Source organism: Opisthocomus hoazin, chromosome 11 (genome assembly GCF_030867145.1).
Source record: "Opisthocomus hoazin isolate bOpiHoa1 chromosome 11, bOpiHoa1.hap1, whole genome shotgun sequence".
NCBI classification, from domain to species: domain Eukaryota; kingdom Metazoa; phylum Chordata; class Aves; order Opisthocomiformes; family Opisthocomidae; genus Opisthocomus; species Opisthocomus hoazin.
This window is the reverse complement of record NC_134424.1, coordinates 185941-204426: the sequence shown is the minus strand read 5'-3', so window position 1 is coordinate 204426 and position 18486 is coordinate 185941. Positions and strand designations below refer to the sequence as shown.

Sequence of the window (18486 nt, the reverse complement as noted above, 5' to 3'; positions counted from 1 at the left end):
AGCAGGTATTATGGCAGCACAATCTCAAAAAGAAATACAGATCCCTACAAGATCACGGCTATGGGCATGAGCTCTGCGCAGAAGAAGCTTCCATATAACAAGCCTATTAAATAAAACAGTACCAAAGTGTTGTTATTCTAAGAGTCTTTCAAGATCACAAACTAGTAATTTCTTATTTTTCTGAGTATGAAATCTTGTCTAGCTTCAGAACGCTACATTTATAAAACAGGATACAGTTCTTCACAAGAGGACAACAGCCAAATCTGGATTTCTAAAGAATTGGTTTTGTACTTCAAAGTAGGGGGCAGTCTCTATTGTGTCTGATGTCACAATGTCAAATCACTTCAATGAATGAGTGTAAGTATACACCATCCAGAACACAAATTGCTAAATAAGCCGCGAATATAAATGCATACCGTGTAATCTCACTTGTGGATTGCTCTTCTTGTTGAACTTCAGAAGTATCTCCATTATTTAGTGACTCACTGAGATTAGCAAGAGATGTTACAACATTTGCCAGCGTTCCTAAAGCACCCTGGCTTGTTTCAGCCTAAAAAGGAAGAACTGTATTAGTAGATCAAAATTATAAGCTATGTATCACACATAATCTTTTCCCATTTTTAATCTTTGTGTTCTTTTTCTCTTATGTACATTTTCCTTCCTCCTGAACACCTACAGGAAGAACAATGGCTCACAATCATCTTTAGATCCTGTTGTAATCATCAGTCCTAGCCCCGGCTGACATATCATGTGGGGAACTACCTGTGGCTGACCTTTTGCAGAAATATGCCTCTGAAAGAAATCGTGTTCCTGTTGATCAGCTTATTACCTCCATTTGTACAGATCTTCAGATTTACTCCAACCTTATCTGCTCAAAAGCAAGAATTATTTGTGTCTATGTACATAGCTAAAATAATCTGAACAAATAAATATATATATTCACAATTTAACTGAAAGAACAATACCTTGGAATCAGCAGCTAGGAGGACTGTACCATCATCCCTGATCAAAGGCTGCTGAATATTCACAAGCATTCCTGGATCAAGAAGGCCTGCTGACCTGTTCAAAAGCATAAGGCATCTGACAGTCAATAATATTGTATATTAATCAGAAGAATGTGTAACAACCTATGTCAGAATAAAAGGGATCACCGATTTTTAAATTAACAATTTAATGAAGTTTGGAGGTTATTCATCAGGACTTAAGTCTTTCTGAAACAGTTTCCAAAAAGTAGCTTGAAAGACAGAAAGATTGGAGTATGTTTTTTCTTCCTGTGCAAAAGCAATGACAACTTCCGAAACAGATACCCTCTCATTTGTTTTTTTTTGTGCTGGTTTATCCTGTCTTATGTAAAATTGTTGCCTTCTCATGCTCTCAGAAGTCACTTAATAGCTCTAGAGTTATGCATTAGACTTTGGAGGAAGGCATAACTGCATTCCAAGTTAGACAATTGACAGCACCGAAGAAAAAAGTTATGTCAAGAAAATAGATTTTACATTCCAAAATACGGCCATAAGCAGTTGTGTAATCAGGGTATGCATAAAATGCTGACTTTACTTCTGCTACTTTCTGACCAAACATCCTTTCCCTTTGCTATATCCAATTTAGAGAGACAGTAAGAAGTCTTTGCAGTCAGCAAGGATAAGTTTATTTTTTACTAATACAACACTCCAAGTCTGTGTAACCCAATACAAATGCACGCAAGACAGGTTCAAGCTGTATGGAATCCATAGTTTAAGGGGTCTGACACTAACAACAAACATTGTGAACTACCACAGGCAGCAAATTATCATGTGTTATGCAAATCTGAACCCTACATAAATCATAAAGAGTGACACTTAATGACTATATTGTTTATAGGACCGTAAGGGTTTTGTAGCACACCGAAATCTCAAAGAAGCAAATATGTCTGTGAGCAGTACTTTTGAACAATCTGCCTTGCAAATGAGAACACTGAAAAAAAATTCTCCAAGAAATGTGCAGCCCAGTTTTCCTAACTGCAGTGTCATTTGCTCTAATAAAGAATGTATGTATATGTATATATAAATTTGACATCTGGTGTCTTTTAGGTGGTTATTATCCATTCGTAAACTAACCGGACATACTATTTTAAAAATGTGGTATTTGACCTAGAGTTCTTTTTTATTCTACTCAGAAGACGACAAATCTTGCCTCTATTTATCGTGGTATGCATTTCCACACCCACTGCCTATGAAGACAACTGAGAGCATGGGAACAGTCTTGGAATATCTTCCATATAGTAAACGGAAGCTGCTGCTGTTTTGCTGTTGATACCAGTCTCTTGGTATCTGAACCAGCAGTCACTGCAGTCTCTTTTACTACTGTCTTTATGAGAAGGAAAACTGAGTCTGCCATTTGCACATTTGATTTCAGAGAAGTGCTAACCTGAATGAATCACAGCATAAGCCTGCATGCTTTTTGCTTGAACATCACATACTTGCCCTGCCTGTGTTTTGACCTGGCTTGACAAGAGCCAGCTCTGAACTGAAAATGACCCAGCTGTACTCAGACATAAAAACCTGCATGAGAAGCTGAACAATCTAGATTGGTCTTGGTAATAGAAACAGATGATTTGTGAATTGGAGCTCTTTTCTGTCTAATTCTTTAGAGCAGAGGGGGGAAGAAAAAAAAAAAGGTTTGCCTGCAAAGTAATATACACAAATAACCTTAAACAAAACCTGTTAAACTGAGGTACTCACCGTGTCCCATCTTTATCTGCCACAAATGTTGGAGTTGCTATTAGAGGGCTTCGTAGATCTTTTCTGATATAGATTTTTTCAGTGGAAGCTGCACAGTTGGTTGGTTTTTCACGTTGCACATCAAAAGGCTTTCTTTCACTTTGAACCGCTACATAAAAGATAGAAACATGCAAATTTGAAAGGAAATAATTCCACTGAAAAATACAAAAAGAAAGTAAAATTCTCACAGTATGACTTCAGTTTGCACAGTTATGATGGTGATCAGCTAAATGCAAAACTGGACATTTAGTATGAAGACAGAAGAAACAGAGGCTCCAATTATACTATACTCGTGATTATGTAAATTTTTAACCAAGAAAGCCACAGATTAATCATTTGCTTAGTTTTGCTGAACAGGATTCAAACCTTGCTATTTCATTGGCATTTAATAAGATAGAACACTCTGCAAAATGTGATTTCAATTTGTTTAATTTTTTGCAGGTAAAGCTATACCTAAATGGTAGACTCAGTCATACTCTGGATGATTCAAAACAATGCAAACCCAGAACAAACCCAGAAAAAGTCAAGATAGGCAAGTTACCTAAGAGGTGCAGGTTAATTCCCTGGAAGAGTCGTCTCTGCATGATATGCAATTCCCTCACATCCGTTCATTCTACCCAGTTAGGAAACAGTGTTCCAAAACTGACCTTTTCAGAATTTAAAATATTTCTACTTCATAACTGGAAGAAAATAAGCTCACTCTCCAATGTGCCAAAATAGCGTGGTAATTCTTTTAATAAAAATAGTAAGAAAGAGTGACTTTGTAATTTTAAAGGAAGTGAAAAGTGTATCTTTATAATATTAAGGTATTATTATTAAACAGATTACAGTAAGTTATCTGGAATCTAAGTCACTAAACTTTACACACTTCTCTATAGCTTGGCATAACATTCAACTGCATTGATTTTTCATCTGCAAATGAGGATAATAAAATGAATAAAAGACTATAAGGATAATGTGAAGTATTTTTAAGTGTTGTACTAATATTAATTCTCACACACTTTGCAAATGTAAGGCATAATATAAATGGAGACAATATTTGTGTGCTATTCATTGTACCAATTAATCATACAGCAGTTATTGCTATAGAAGTTTAACATTATTAACAATCAAACAAAAAAATTCAACCCTCCTCTACAGCCCTTTTGAATGTAAGAGTAAAATACGTGGATATGTGTCTCTATTTAGTTTTGATTTTTTTTTGCTAATAATGTTACTGTCAGCAAAATTCAGAGGCTTAAAAGTAGGTATATCCATTTTGTTGGCTTGGTGGATACATAAATATTAATCAGAAATCTGACCCAATGCCCAGTAAAGTCAGTAAGCATATATCTGAATCATACTGGGCTAAGAAAGGTTTAGCTTCTGGAAATGCAGCAGTTTCTCTTGTACAAATGTCTCCCCCTATACTCAGCAGCGTGTGCAAAGCACAACAATCATCACTACAGGTCTGGAGTTCCAGAGTACAAATACAACAAAGATCTCCCTATACACAGCTAAAAATTTTCTGCCTCCCTTGAAATCAGTGGTTGGAACTTATCCTGTCTAGATCAAAGTGGAAAAAGAAAAGTATTTGTTGCTTCACCTTAAATTCTCCGTAAATTTATCACAAAACAACCAGATAATAGGCTTCATGAAGTGCTGCGCTGAAGAAGCAGAGATGCTATATAAATTGGAAACAAAACACATCGAAAGAGGTGTTTGGATGCTAGCACTGGAATTGTACAAAGCACAGCATACAAACATCAAAGTATATTGTTCAAAATACGGCACTTTATACAATGCCTCATAATACAATGCTCACAAATGACCAAATTAATATTTTTTTAAAAAAAAAAGGACATAAATGACTTACTTTCACTGGATGAAAAAGCAGCAGAAATAAACCAGAGGGAAAGCACATTCTGAACATGGAACATTAGACTCAGATTTATATCCATCCATATTAAAATATTTTGTAGTATAAACATATACTGTGTTTGCAAAATGCATTCTCAGTGAGGCTCTAACTGGGCTCCTTAAAAACTACAGTAGTATGAGATGGTTCAAAACAAATCACTGCTGCACCTCAGACATAAAATGGTGATGAAAGAAAGGCACAGTAGATGCTTTGGCTGCCGAAAAGTTCTGTGTCCTTCAAGCAACATACACCGAAATGGAGAGAATACACTAGAGAGTGGTAGTCCACATATTTTATTATTTGGTAGGCACAGTATCACATTGGGTACTTAACACTCACATTCCATTTTCATGCCCATCTCTAGACATTTCTTAAGCCTACAAAACTGGCAGCGATTCCGATGATGTTTATTGATGATACAGTCCTGGTTGCTACGACAACTGTAGGTCAAATTCTTCCTCACACTCCTTTTAAAGAAACCTTTGCATCCCTCGCAACTGACAGCACCATAGTGACGACCTACGAAACATATATGTTATTATCAGATGGAAATTACTTGTATTTTAGCATAAAAATATTTATCTTAAGTAAAACATTGTAAAAGTCAACCTTTAAATTTATTTTGTATTCTTACCATGATTTTGGACCACGAAAGCATTGTTAAAGCATTACAGGATTTTTCTTGTTTTCCTATTGTCAGGGCTTTTTGGTGGGACAGTGGAGAGAACAGAGGAAGGCTAAGCCTATTTCTGAATGAGAGGCCTGTGAAGGGGTAGTTCCCATCCTGGACAAGTACAGACGCAATTCTATCTGCTGTTACAGATTACAGGATACATTAAAAGAACATACAGGCTAAAAGTGTAAGTAATTTCAGGATATAAGTAATTTTACAATAAAATTTGAAATGCAACCTTAATTTAAAATACCTCTACATATCAATTCTGGTATTGTTTTAATTACTTAAACACTTGAAAAAATAAAAGAAAGCAAGACAGAGAGACAGAAAGGTGTCTTCCCTGTAGCATGAAAGCACAGGCTGCTTTCTTGGCTAACGCAGAAATTTTACCTCATACACTCCTTGTTACTGCATGAATCTCAAACACTGAGGATTCACTTGATCTCTACTTGCCTTTTTCTGTGACAGTAAAAGAATGTAATCTATCAGGAAGTCTTAAGTTTGTTAGAGAGCACTAGGATGTGTTTTCCTGGAGCAGTACACTTTTCTAGGTGACATGTTTATTGCATGGTTGCCCATTGCTGTGGGGGGCCAGACTAAATGCTTGAAATAGTCTCTTTCAGTGACCAGGAGCTATTCAATCATTATTTTGTCCTTCAGAACATACCAATTTATCATACACTCCAGCTGAAGTACAAACTAATATTCTTCCAAGCAGAGTTTAACTGTTCTGTGTGTATAGATACGAAGTATAAGGCTGTCTTTTTCTATTTTAAACTCAATTGCTTTTGCTGTCAGCATGGCTAAAAACAATTAAAATACATAAAACCTGCTCCCTTCATCCCAGTCATCCTTTCAATCAAGTTTCTTGAATATTATTTTCTATGCTTCCTTACCTGATGCTTTGTCGCCACAGACTACGCAATATTCTACTACCTGGGGCCGCTGAACATCAGCTTTTCCCAGCAAACGTTCCACCGAAGCAGAGTCTGTCACTATCTAAAACAAAAATCCAGAACAAAAAGAGGCAATTAGCCAATATTTTCTTCTGAAATGAAAGCAGCTTTGCCTACAGAACAAGATTGGTGTATCAGCTAGGAAAAGGTGGCTGAATTTGAGAGTAAGTATGAGACGCGGAATGAAATTAAGTAGTATAAAATATAAATTCTTGAGTTTTTCTGTCAGGAGTGAGACTGTTGAAACAGTCACAGCAAAACAAATTCCAAATAGAACTCCTAGCTTTGTTCAATACAAGTAAGTTTCCTCATTTGTGCAGCCAACACTATTCTTCCCTTCTTGCAATTACTCTCAAACACAAAGATGATGGTTGTATTTCAGATGCTGTTCCCACCTACCCCTTCTCTAGCTATTAGGGGTATACTGTTCAGAGGGGATAGACTGAAGCTGAGATCCATTAGAGAAACAGCTTTGCTTCCAAAGGCCTTAGATCCCAAAAATTCTATTCAGAACATTCTACTTAAAAATGAAAAAATAAAAAAAACCCCGCACCTCTGTAACATCAGATAACCCATTTATCATAGTAAAATAAATTTTAAAAGACTGTTCATAAAATTTTTCAAATATTTATGTAAGAATGATACTTCTCCCTGTAAAATGTTCTCTAGTGTAACAGTAGTAATACGGACCAGGCATCTTTTTTTTTTTTTACGAATTCTAGGAAGAAATCTAAAATTTCACTAGAGAGAGATTATTGTTTATACAATTTGTTTCTCAAAGCTCCCATTGGTCTGGATCATCACAGAATGACAGAATGGTTCGGGCTGGAAGGGACCTTATTGATCATCCAGTTCCAACACTCCTGCCATAGGCAGGGACACCTTCCACTAGACCAGGTTGCTCAAAGCCCCGTCCAACCAGCCTTGAACACTGCCAGGGAGGGGGCAGCCACAGCTTCTCTGGGCAACCTGTGCCAGGGCCTCACCACCCTCATAGTAAAGAATTTCTTCCTTATATCTAATCTAAATCTACCCTCTTTCAGTTTAAAACCATTATCCCTTGTCCTCTCATGCCATGCCCTTGTAGAAAGTCCCTCTCCAGCTCTGTTGCAGGCCCCTTCAGGTACTGAAAGGCTGCTCCAAGGTGACCCCACAGCCTTCTCTTCTCCAGGCTGAACAGCCCCAACTCTCCCAGCCTTTCCTCACAGCACAGGGGTTCCAGCCTCAGATCATTGTTGTGGCCTCCTCTGGCCCCGCACCAACGGGTCCATGTCTGTCCTGTGCTGAGGGCTCCAGAGCTGGATGCAGGACTCCCGGGGGGGGGGGGAGGGTTTCACCAGAGCAGAGCAGAGGGGCAGAATCCCCTCCCTTGACCTGCTGGCCACGCTGCTCTTGATGCAGCCCACGATATGGCTGGCCTTCTGGGCTGAGAGAGCACATTGCTGGGTCATGTTGATCTTCTTGTCAACCAGCACCCTCAAGTCCTCTTCTCAGGGCTGCTCTCAATCTGTTCTCTGCCCAACCTGTATTTGTACTTGGAATTGCCCTGGCCCAGATGCAGGACTTTGCACTTGGCCTTGTTGAACTTCATGAGATTCACACAGGCCCACCTCTCAAGCCTGTCAAGGTCCCTCTGGATGGCATTCCTTCCCTCCAGCTTGTCAAGCGTACCACTCAGCTTGGTGTTGTTGGCAAACCTGCTGATGGTGTACTCAATCCCACTGTCAATCACAGAATAGTAGGGGTTGGAAGGGACCTCTGTGGGTCATCTAGTCCAACCCTCCTGCTGAAGCAGGGTCACCTACAGCAGGCTGTAGGGGACCTTGTCCAGGCGGGTCTTGAATATCTCCAGAGAAGGAGACTCCACAACCTCCCTGGGCAGCCTGTTCCAGTGCTCCGTCACCCTCAGAGGGAAGAAGTTCTTCCTCATGTTCAGACGGAACTTCCTGTGCTCAGTTTGTGCAAACGTCCACGGCGTCAACAAAGATGTGAAACAGCACTGGTCCCAATACCAACCCCTGAGGAATGCTACTTGTCACTGGTGTCCTCTTGGGACTTCGAGCCATTGACTGCAACTCTTTGAGTGCAACCATCCAGGCAATTCCTTATCCATGGAGTGGTCCATCCATCAAATTCATGTCTCTCCAATTTAGAGACAAGAATGTCATGCAGGACAGTGTCAAATGCTTTGCTCAAGTCCAGGGAGATAACATCATCTTCTCTTCCCTTATCCACCAATGTAGTAACCCCATCGTAGAAGGCCACCAAATTTATCAGGTACAGTTTGCCCTTGGTGAAGCCATGTTGGCTGTCATCAGTCACCTCCTTATATTCCATGTGCCTTAGCATAATTTCCAGGAGGATCTGCTCCATGACCTTGCCTGGCAGAGAGGAGAGACAGACTGACTTGTAGTTCCCCAGGTCTTCCTTTAACCCTTTTTAAAAACTGGGGTTATGTTTCCCCTTTTCCAGTCAGTGGGAACTTCACCAGAATCCCATGACTTCTCAAATGTGATGGATAGCGACTTAGCAACTTCATCTGCCAATTCCCTCAGAAACTGTGGATGCAGCTCATCAGGTCCCATGGACTTGTGCACCTTCAGGTTCCTTACATGGTCTTGAACCTGATCTCCTACAGTGGGCAGTTCTTCATTGTCCGAGTCCTTGCCTTTGCCTTCTGCAACTTGGGCAGTGTGGCTGGAGCACCTGCTGATGAAGACTGAGGCAAAAAAGTCATTGAGTACCTCAGTTTTCTCCATATCCCGGGTAAACAGATCTCCCGTTTCCTTCCAAAGAGGGCCCACATTTTCCCTAGCGTTCCTTCTATCGCTGACGTATCTGTAGAAGCTTTTCTTGTTGCCCTTGATGCCCCTGGCAAGATTTAACCCTATCAGCGCTTTAGCTTTCCTAATCTGATCCCTGGCTGCTCAGACAATTTCTCTGTATTCCTCCCAGGCTACCTGTCCTTGCTTCCACCCTCTCTAGGCTTCCTTTTTGTGCTTGAGTTTGTCCAGGAGCTCCTTGTTCATCCATGCAGGCCTTCTGGCATTTTTGCCTGACTTTCTGTTTGTTGGGATGCGTCGTTCCTGAGCTTGGAGGAGGTGGTCCTTGAATAGTAACCAGCTTTCTCAGGCCCCTCTTCCCTCCAGAGCTTTATCCCATGGTACTCTGCTGAGCAGGTCCCTGAAGAGGCCAAAGCCTGCTCTCCTGAAGTCCAAGGCAGTGAGCTTGCTGTGCGCCCTCCTCGCTGCCCTAAGGATCTTGAACTTCACCATTTCATGGTCACCGCAGTCAAGGCAGCCCTGTAGTTTCACATTCCCCACCATCCCCTCCTTGTTGGTGAGAACAAGGTCCAGCATAGCACCTCTCCTCATGGGCTCCTCTATCACTTGGAGAAGGAAGTTACCATCAATGCAGTCCAGGAACCTCCTGGATTGCTTAAGCCCTGCTGTGCTGTCCCTCCGACAGATATAGCGGTGGTTGAAGTCCCCTCATGGGGGCCAGGGCTTGTGAACATGAGGCTGCTCCTATCTGTCTATAGAGGGCCTCATCCGCTTGGTCTTCCTGGTAGGGTGGTGTGTAGCAGACCCCCATTATAACATCACTTGTCCCTGCCTTGCCTTTAATCCTGACTCATAAGTTCTCAGTTGGCTCCTCATCCATACCTAGGTGGAGCTCCATGCACTCCAGCTGGTCACTGACATAGAGGACAACAACCCTCCTTGCCTCCCCTGCCTGTCCTTCCTAAAGAGCCTATATCCTTCCATTCCAACACTCCAGTCATAGTAGCCATCCCATCATGTCTCCATGATGCCAATGAGATCATAGCCCAGCAGGCGTGTACACGTCTCTAACTCCTCTTGTTTACTCCCGATGCTACATGTGTTTGCAAAGAGACATTTAAGTTGGGCTCCCGATGAAGCTGATTTACTAGCTGTTCTTTTGTGCTGCCCTTCAGGTGGCCTTCTGCTGACCTGTGATCCTTCTCCAGGCTCTGGGCATCTACTACTGTGATTGGCATCAAACTGGTAGCAGTGCGATAGACTGAGGTTGTCCTCCCCCGGCATCTTTAGTTTAAAACCCTCTTCACCCGCTTGGCAAGCCTCTGACCGATGATGCTCTTCCCTTTCTCTGTCAGATGGACCCCATCACACCCCATTAGACCAGGTTTCTCAAAGCAATTCCCATGGTCTAAGTAACCAAACCCCTGGCTGTGACACCAGTCCTGTAACCATTTATTGATTTGCCAGATTCTACTGGCCTTTTCAAACCTCAGTTATTGTCAAGACCCACAAACAACTATAACTGAAGACAGCTTCTGCTCCAAAGAGATTTTACCGCAATGTCTTGATACTGCACTGTGACTGTAAATTTGCTCAGGTTAGTTGTATCTCTGTGTATCTGTGAATCTTGAAGAGACCACCTGAAATCCTGGCACTCCTCACAAGCGCCATGTTAAGTATTTGCTTATATCTTTGGAATTTTAATGACAACACACAACAAGGGGTGATAAGTGCAATGGAATGCATAAGAAATGTGAAGACAGGATGATTTATGATTGATTAAGAAAGCCTACAATCAGTATGGTCTAATCCATGTCATTAGATGCTTAGAAAACTATTGCAATCTGTCCTAAAACAATTATAGACTTAAATAATCTAAAAATCAAGAACTGAAAACCAAAAATCTATGGTCTATCTCAGTTACTATATTTACCTGAATTCTGCCTGGCACAATGTTGTCCGTGGTGGTAAAGATAAGCTGTTTGGCATTAGATGTCTCGGGTGCTGCCAATATCACCTTTCCTGCACCAGTTCCATCTGGACTGGCTAAAATAAACTGTTGCTTTGGAGACACAGCTGAGTCCACTGCTGTCACTATTTGGATTTTTTGACCTGTTTGCTGATCTGTCACAATCTGTAAAACACATCGAAGAATTTTATGAGCCACAGTAAACTTTAAATTTTAAAACCTTTTATTTTGTCTCAGAATTATATTATACTCTCTGATAACAGTCCTTGTTATTTATTTATATTTTGCTGCTTGTACATTTATTATACTGGTGCAAAGTTATTGCAGCTATCTACATAAGTGCAAATCAATAAAAGCAAAACAAATATATCTGCATATAACAAATACGTATTTACATACCTACCGCATAGACAGAAATTAAGGCACAGCTGCTGAAAGTGTGAGTCTGACGTTGTTAATAATGAAGAGATATGGGGAGATTTTGTCATCACGTTTGACTGTTCAAAAGGAGTTAGATGTAATGGACAGAATTGTTAAGGACTGCAGCTGATGAATGACAGGTATCTATGCAGGGTATACTCTGCCTAGTGAGACAGCATCACAGAAATTTCATAGAATACCTAGAGTTTGAAGGGACCCGTAAGGATCATCAACTCCAAATCCTTGCTCCTCGCAGGGCTGCCTAACACTAAACCATATGATTACGAGCATTGTCCAGATGCTCCTTGAACTCTGACAAGCTTGGTGCTGTGACTCCTTCCCTGGGGAGAATGTTCCAGTGACCAAACACCCTCTCAGTGAAGAACCTTTTGTTCATGTCCAGTCTGAACTTCCCCTGATGCAGCTTCATTCCATTTCCTTGTGTCCTGCCGCCGGTCACCAGAGAGAGGAGATCAGCACCTCCCCCTCCGCTGCCCACCCTGTGGAAGTTGTAGACTGTGATGAGGTCACCCCTCAGCCTTCTCTTCTCCAAGCTGAACGACCCAATTGACCTCAGCTGCTACTCATAAGTCTTGGCCTTGAGACTTTTCACCATCTTGGTTGCCCTTCTCTGGACACGCTCTAATAGTTTGATGCTCTTTGTGTATTGAGGCACCCAAACTGTACCCCAGTGCTCGAGATTTCTACAGCCTCTTTTATATAGATCTTAACTAACAGGACAACGCACAGTGAAATCTAATCTTGGTTTATGACTGACACCACTATGATATTGCCTGTATTTGTTCTGAGGAAGCACGAATACTCTTTTCTTATCCTAGTATTCTCATTTACCATGGAGTCACAGGCTTTTTTCCAGAAACATCAGTGATATACGGAGGTAGATTATTTTGCAGAACTGAACAGAAGTTATAATGTAAAGACCTATCTTATGAATGCTGAATATTCAGTATGCTTCAGTTATACACGCTGCGAGAACATCTACCTTGCAATGAAATATTGATACGTATTGATACGGTTACTCCACCAGGCAAACTAGAGATTATGTTACCAGACAACTGTATCAAAAATAGAAACCTTCCATCATAACAGAATCCTGAGAATCAGCATGTGAAACAATAAGGCTGCCGAATTCCACCTTCCGTTGATAACTTTAAGGAATAACATATTAGATAAAATACATAGCTAAATGATGTTTGATAACTGAAGAACATCTCCTTGGTGCTGTCAGTAAAGCAAAATCATAGCGAATTCTTTGTAATTTCTCATGGATCAGATATAAGCACTGATGATAACAAATAACTAAGACACAAAAATTAGGCTGGGTAAGAAGTGAATGATATTTAGGTTCATAAGAAAAACTAACGCTGTACGTCATTATACATGCTGCAATGTGAATCTTCGAAAATAACATTACAGAAAAAAAAATGTATCATGTATAGTAAGTGTAATGACAATGTCAAAATCGTTTAGAAGTGGTTTTAGGGCTGTTCATATGGGCAGTACCCACCCACCCTGATCAAGGCATATCACAAAACCAGTCCATCCTGTGATGGGAGGTTGCATTGCAGGACTGTTCCAAACACCCTGGAGTACAAAAGCCTGTTCTCCAGCACCACCTCTGGCAGAAGTACAAGGGAGTATTGTACTGGCACAGAAGAAGGTCAAGAAGGTCAAAAGCTCAGTATTGCAGTACTGCAATACTCTAATAACATCAATATTTAGCAATTCTTGTATCGTTTGTCACTGCACACATTCTAATGCATTAATGGTATCTTTATACTATCTATCAGTAACAACGATCCACTGTGCAGCATTCCCAAAGGCTAACTTTATCCTAAATAGGCTTGTCTCCCATTGGCTCCTAAACATGGCACAGAGAGAGAGAGACAAAGAGAGAATGCCCTTGGAGATGATCTTAGGTGTTCTGTTGACGATGTCTGCCCATTTGCTATGGCTAGTGCTCAGAGACTTGTATATGCAGGCTAAGTTTAACCTCTGCAAATATTCCTCACTGAATCATCAGTACAACTATTATATACAGACAAACAGTCACCACCAAATACATGCTGAGGGAGAAAGAGAATTTTAGTTTGCACTAAAAATGATCTGTTCTCACAAAATTTAAAGAAGTCTTCCATAGATTTTAGTATGCTTTTGTATAAACCTAAGTGGGAGGAGGAGAAAAAAAAAGACGTAATAGTTAGTTACTTAATCAATAGATTTTTACCTGAATGCGTTGTGGTGAAGCTACAGAGGAGTCTGTGGAAATTATCTGGATACGTTGGGAAGGGCTGGTCATCACTGGAGATTCAGATAGCGAAGTCTGAACAGTCTGCACCTGTAAATAATGTACGGAACTTTAATTGACTGTTACAGTACTGAACACTTTTAAAAATACATCTATTTATTAAAGATCAGATAGCTCTATAGCATGGAATCTAATTTCTTGGAAAGGTTACAGTCATTAAAACAAACTTGGATTTGTTTTCAATGAATTAACAGAATGTTGCCTATTTTGGGGAACAGGATGAATCTGACAGATGACCAAAATCACAAAACCAAACTACCACCCCCCACCCCAAATAAATCACTGGATAATTACTATGCGATCCTTCAGTTTACTGAAATGTAGATTTTTTTTATTCAGCTTCAGATTATATATTTGCCTCACTTTTGCTTCTGTAAAGACAAAACACACTGTACACACCACAATGTATGATGTGAAATATTTCACCTTTTAATAATTTTAAAGTATTTTATAAACTACTATTTTAATTTTCAGGTAGCCCAAATTTAGAAAAGCTTTCTCATTCAGAAAAGCTTTTTAGGCCCCTAAATAAAAATGTCCTTGACCACTGGAATGTATATGGGACTAGAGGTATATGGAATCTGCTGGAAGAGTGCACAGAACTCCTATCTGACCAAAGTGGCCTTAAGTTTTTGTCTCTGACGTCATTTCATCTATGAAGCCTTCTGAAAGTGTGGTGTCTATACAGCTCACTTGGAGAAAACAGCAATTTCATTTTTCAAGTATAAGTAAGAACAATTTTAACTGTCCAATATTTTTAAGGCAAAAAGTTAAAATTAAAATGGCTGGTTATCTGGATATCTGTGTTTTAGACAGTAGAATAAATTAGAATTCCAGTTGTTCAGTGTGCTCATATCCTCTCCACCTTTTAATTGTCCCCCAGTTTCTGTTTTTCTACTTTAGAGTGGTGCAGATTTTTTCTATGCTCCAACAGATCACCAATATACTCAGCATGTATTCAGCTGTATGTGGTTAATTCTTGTTACTCTAGTCAGGATTTCACTAGCACAACAGAGACTAAATTTGGCACTACAACTGAATGCTATTGTTTCTTGTTCTGTTCCATACTTTTCCAGAGCACCAAACTGTAATAGCGATACGACAGGACAAGGGGCAATGGCTTTAAACTGAAAGAGGGTTGATTTAGATTAGATATAAGGAAGAAATTCTGCACTCTGAGGGTGGTGAGGCCCTGGCACAGGTTTCCCAGAGAAGCTGTGGCTGCCCCGTCCCTGGCAGTGTTCAAGGCTGGGTTGGACAGGGCTTTGAGCAACCTGGTCTAGTGGAAGGTGTCCCTGTCCATGGCAGGGGGTTTGGAACCGGATGTTCTATAAGGTCCCTCCCCACCCGAATTATTCTATGATAATACAAATCTAGTTCTGAATACCTAGAAAAAGCTTGAAAAATACCCCTTGCACAGCTACTTTCAGAGAAAAACTTAAATTAAACATGCAAGGCAACATCGGCTTGACAGCCTTTATCTTCTGTTTACAGGAGGGGTATGGCATTAGCAACGTACATTTACACACATAATTCTACAGTTGTGCATATTTAGACTCTGTGCTTGTTCATCCTCAGATTTATTGATGCAGCTATTAGTACTAATTGCTCCTCCTTAATAATTGTAAATGTAGTATAGATGAAGCACTTGTATTCTAATCCTTACAGTCACCTCACAGGTATAAAGGTACTGCTTGCCACTCCCCACAGCCATCCAGTCCCATTTTTATTAAGCTGAGGATATACAGATGCTTATAAAAAAAGTACCTTATTTAGCATCATTGGGTTTTTTTTTCAGATACAAACACGAGCTGCATCTACTATAGCCATCTTTAATATGGACAAGTATCCACAGATGTAGATGTCTATATGTATTTTTTTCACTATTGGTACATGCATTTTTTCCATTCTTAGTTTGAAACCTGACCACACAAAAAAATGGGCTTAACTGAACAAAATCAAAACAAGGAATATCAGAACTATCCTGGAAGTTCTTGAAGAATCAGAACACAGTTAGTTCCATATCTCTTTTTGTTTGCTTGTTTTCAACAGAGTAGAGGGAAAGCTAAATCATTCTGCTACTTCTCATGTAACAACTTTGAAGAAAATTACGTAGGCTTATGTGTGCTGTACTCATTATGAAGGCTCTGCTTTCTTGGTGCATTTTACAAAGTACTAGTCTGTGATGTGGCTCAATGTTTTACCTCTTGTAAGAAAATTCAAAATAAAGGAGATAATTTGGTTCTAAAGCCATACGCTGCATATGTTCACCAGTATTTTCAATAAAGCTGCAAAAATATTTGAACAACAGTTGGTGCACACAAGACACTAGTATTTTTGATGTACTCTAGAGCAACTCCAGAGGTGACATTACTGTCCGCAGTCAACATCACAACATGGATACTTTTTCAGTCACATACTTTATTGAAAGTTATTATATAAAATGATGGGAAAACACGGGAACATTTAAAAGACTGCCGACAGCAAATTTTACACATGCAGCATATCTGAATAACAAGCATTGTAAATTCTTACAATAGGACATAAATTTATACAGACATTCCATTTCAGTTGGAATAATACTGCAGTGATGTAACCTATAAAAAGAATGAACAAAATATGGCACTACTGATTTCTTCTACACTCAGTTTAACCCATAATTACTTATCTGAAAACAACGCATACAGGCCAAAACCCTGTTCTTTGGAAAAGTGTTCTATAATGTCAATGACAGCAGCCTAGATTTTTACGTAAGTCTGCCTAATGCTACATAAATCTTGCTTACATTTTAAAACAGATTTTTATAATTTCAAAATTTTAAATGATTTTATAATGTAAATTGTATTATATACAATACTTGGAAATTGTGATTGTAAACAATAAATTGTGTTTTCATAAATACCCCCTAAGCACACATTTACATTGCCCCACAGAATCTATAGGACTGTGTTCAGTGTATGACTGATTATAATAATTGCATTCTATATGTGAATTTGAGAGTATCAAATCGGCGTTTACTATCTGCAGTGACATGTGGCCACAACCAGGAAGCTCAGAAGGCATTTTTTTTTTAAATCCTCTTTTAAACGATCTTGGAATTATTTATTTATCAAAAACTACATAGCTGGACAACAGAGTAGTGTCAGTTTAGTCATTATTTAAGCATGCATGGAAAAAATCTTAATTTTGTAAGCTTTCCTGTTTGAGATACAAAAAAGTTAATCCCTGATGAAAAGAAACGAAACAGTTTGGATAGCAAGGAAAATTTCCTGCAGCTCTCTTTGGGGAAGTAAAGGTGTTAAAATACACAGCACTTAGTGAAGCCATACTGTTCTACTCTCCTATTGCCTGTACCCTAAGTAGTCTCATATACCGTAAAAGTAAAATCCAAATTGAACTTACTATCTCTAATTATCTTTAATACACAGGTCACAAAAGTTGCATGATAAATCAGGAAAATATACAGGAGAGATGTAGGAATAGTATAATCGTCTAATTATTGGATGACACAAGACATCCAACAGCAGAAAACGAGGTACCTAGGTGAGGAAAAAAAAGAGCTCCCAAAATCAAGACTCTTAGAGAACACAATTGAACACTGATCTCCTTATCTTCCATTCCAAATTATTATCTAAGCTATGCACCCTTTAAAAGGTCTAAATTAGAGCAAGAAGATTGTTTAACACTGTTTTCCAATTCTTTCACCTTCAATTATAGAATCCTTAGCCTTTTTTTGAAGCATCTTTGAACCTTGCACCACAATGCACAGCGGGCAGCTTGGAAATAAATACAAGGATCTCTTTTTCCATGTTGTTCAAGGATTTATATCAACTTATAAAAACAATGCCAGTATAGATATGCTAACTGCACTGAAATTTTTCTGTAAATGTTTTGGGACTAAACAACCATTTCTTTTTTCTGGGTTTGTAAAGTACCTGCTGCAAAGGGATCTAGTGTACAACAGTGGTTCCAGGTACTATGTCCATACAAAAACTAGTGCTTTATGCTTTAAAACACTTTCTCAGCTTTCATAGAATGGATCACATCCTCATATAAAGGTTATTTTTACTGATCAAATCTAGTCTCCTTTAATACGAATTATTTCTCATCATCACCACGTGACTAGTTGGTTATCTTAAGTCTAACAGTGAGTTCTCTATAAAGTTGGCTAAGTTTGACCACCAGCTGCCACTATATGCCAATATGTGTTTTGCATGTTTAAATATTCAAGAACATTTATTTAAGCTGAAAACAGACAATATTTTAGTCTTGGCTGAGCAGATATGGGGCACCAATGGAGAATAATTTCATAGAATCATAATTTGTCTAATACCAATAAATGCTTCAGTGTGCACGTATAATTTCTTTTTATACTCTTATTAACATGCATACATACTCAGGATGGTGTAGAATTCTGAAATGCAAAATTTTACCTTCTTTTCAGGGTTCCCTACTTAATACTCAGTGGAATAAGAACAGCTTTAAATTTCTGACTGCAATTAAAAATCTCCAGTTTATTTTCCAGACTGAATACACATGACATCGGTTGACAGTAAAACAACCATGGTAAATAAATCAAATGCAAAAAGGGAACATATTTCCTGAAACACTCAATTTACAAGAGTAAGGAAAAAAAAAATATCTTCTGTTATTTTGTTTTACAGCTAAATTTTTACCTTGAGCATTGTCACACA

At 39.2% G+C, this 18486-nt stretch overlaps 1 protein-coding gene across 7 annotated transcripts in view; it reads right to left on the bottom strand.

The window, feature by feature from the left end:
- NR2C2 (nuclear receptor subfamily 2 group C member 2) overlaps positions 1-18486 on the bottom strand; it is a 49830-nt gene that overhangs the window by 20811 nt on the left and 10533 nt on the right. For all 7 annotated transcript variants that reach the window (XM_075432807.1, XM_075432810.1, XM_075432811.1 and 4 more), the window contains 7 exons: positions 13712-13822; positions 11008-11208; positions 6232-6334; positions 4999-5178; positions 2721-2868; positions 966-1059; positions 417-550 (listed from right to left, as the gene is read on the bottom strand). In XM_075432807.1, the coding sequence (XP_075288922.1) occupies positions 417-550; positions 966-1059; positions 2721-2868; positions 4999-5178; positions 6232-6334; positions 11008-11208; positions 13712-13822 (971 nt within the window). The remainder of the gene's footprint in view (positions 1-416; positions 551-965; positions 1060-2720; positions 2869-4998; positions 5179-6231; positions 6335-11007; positions 11209-13711; positions 13823-18486) is intronic.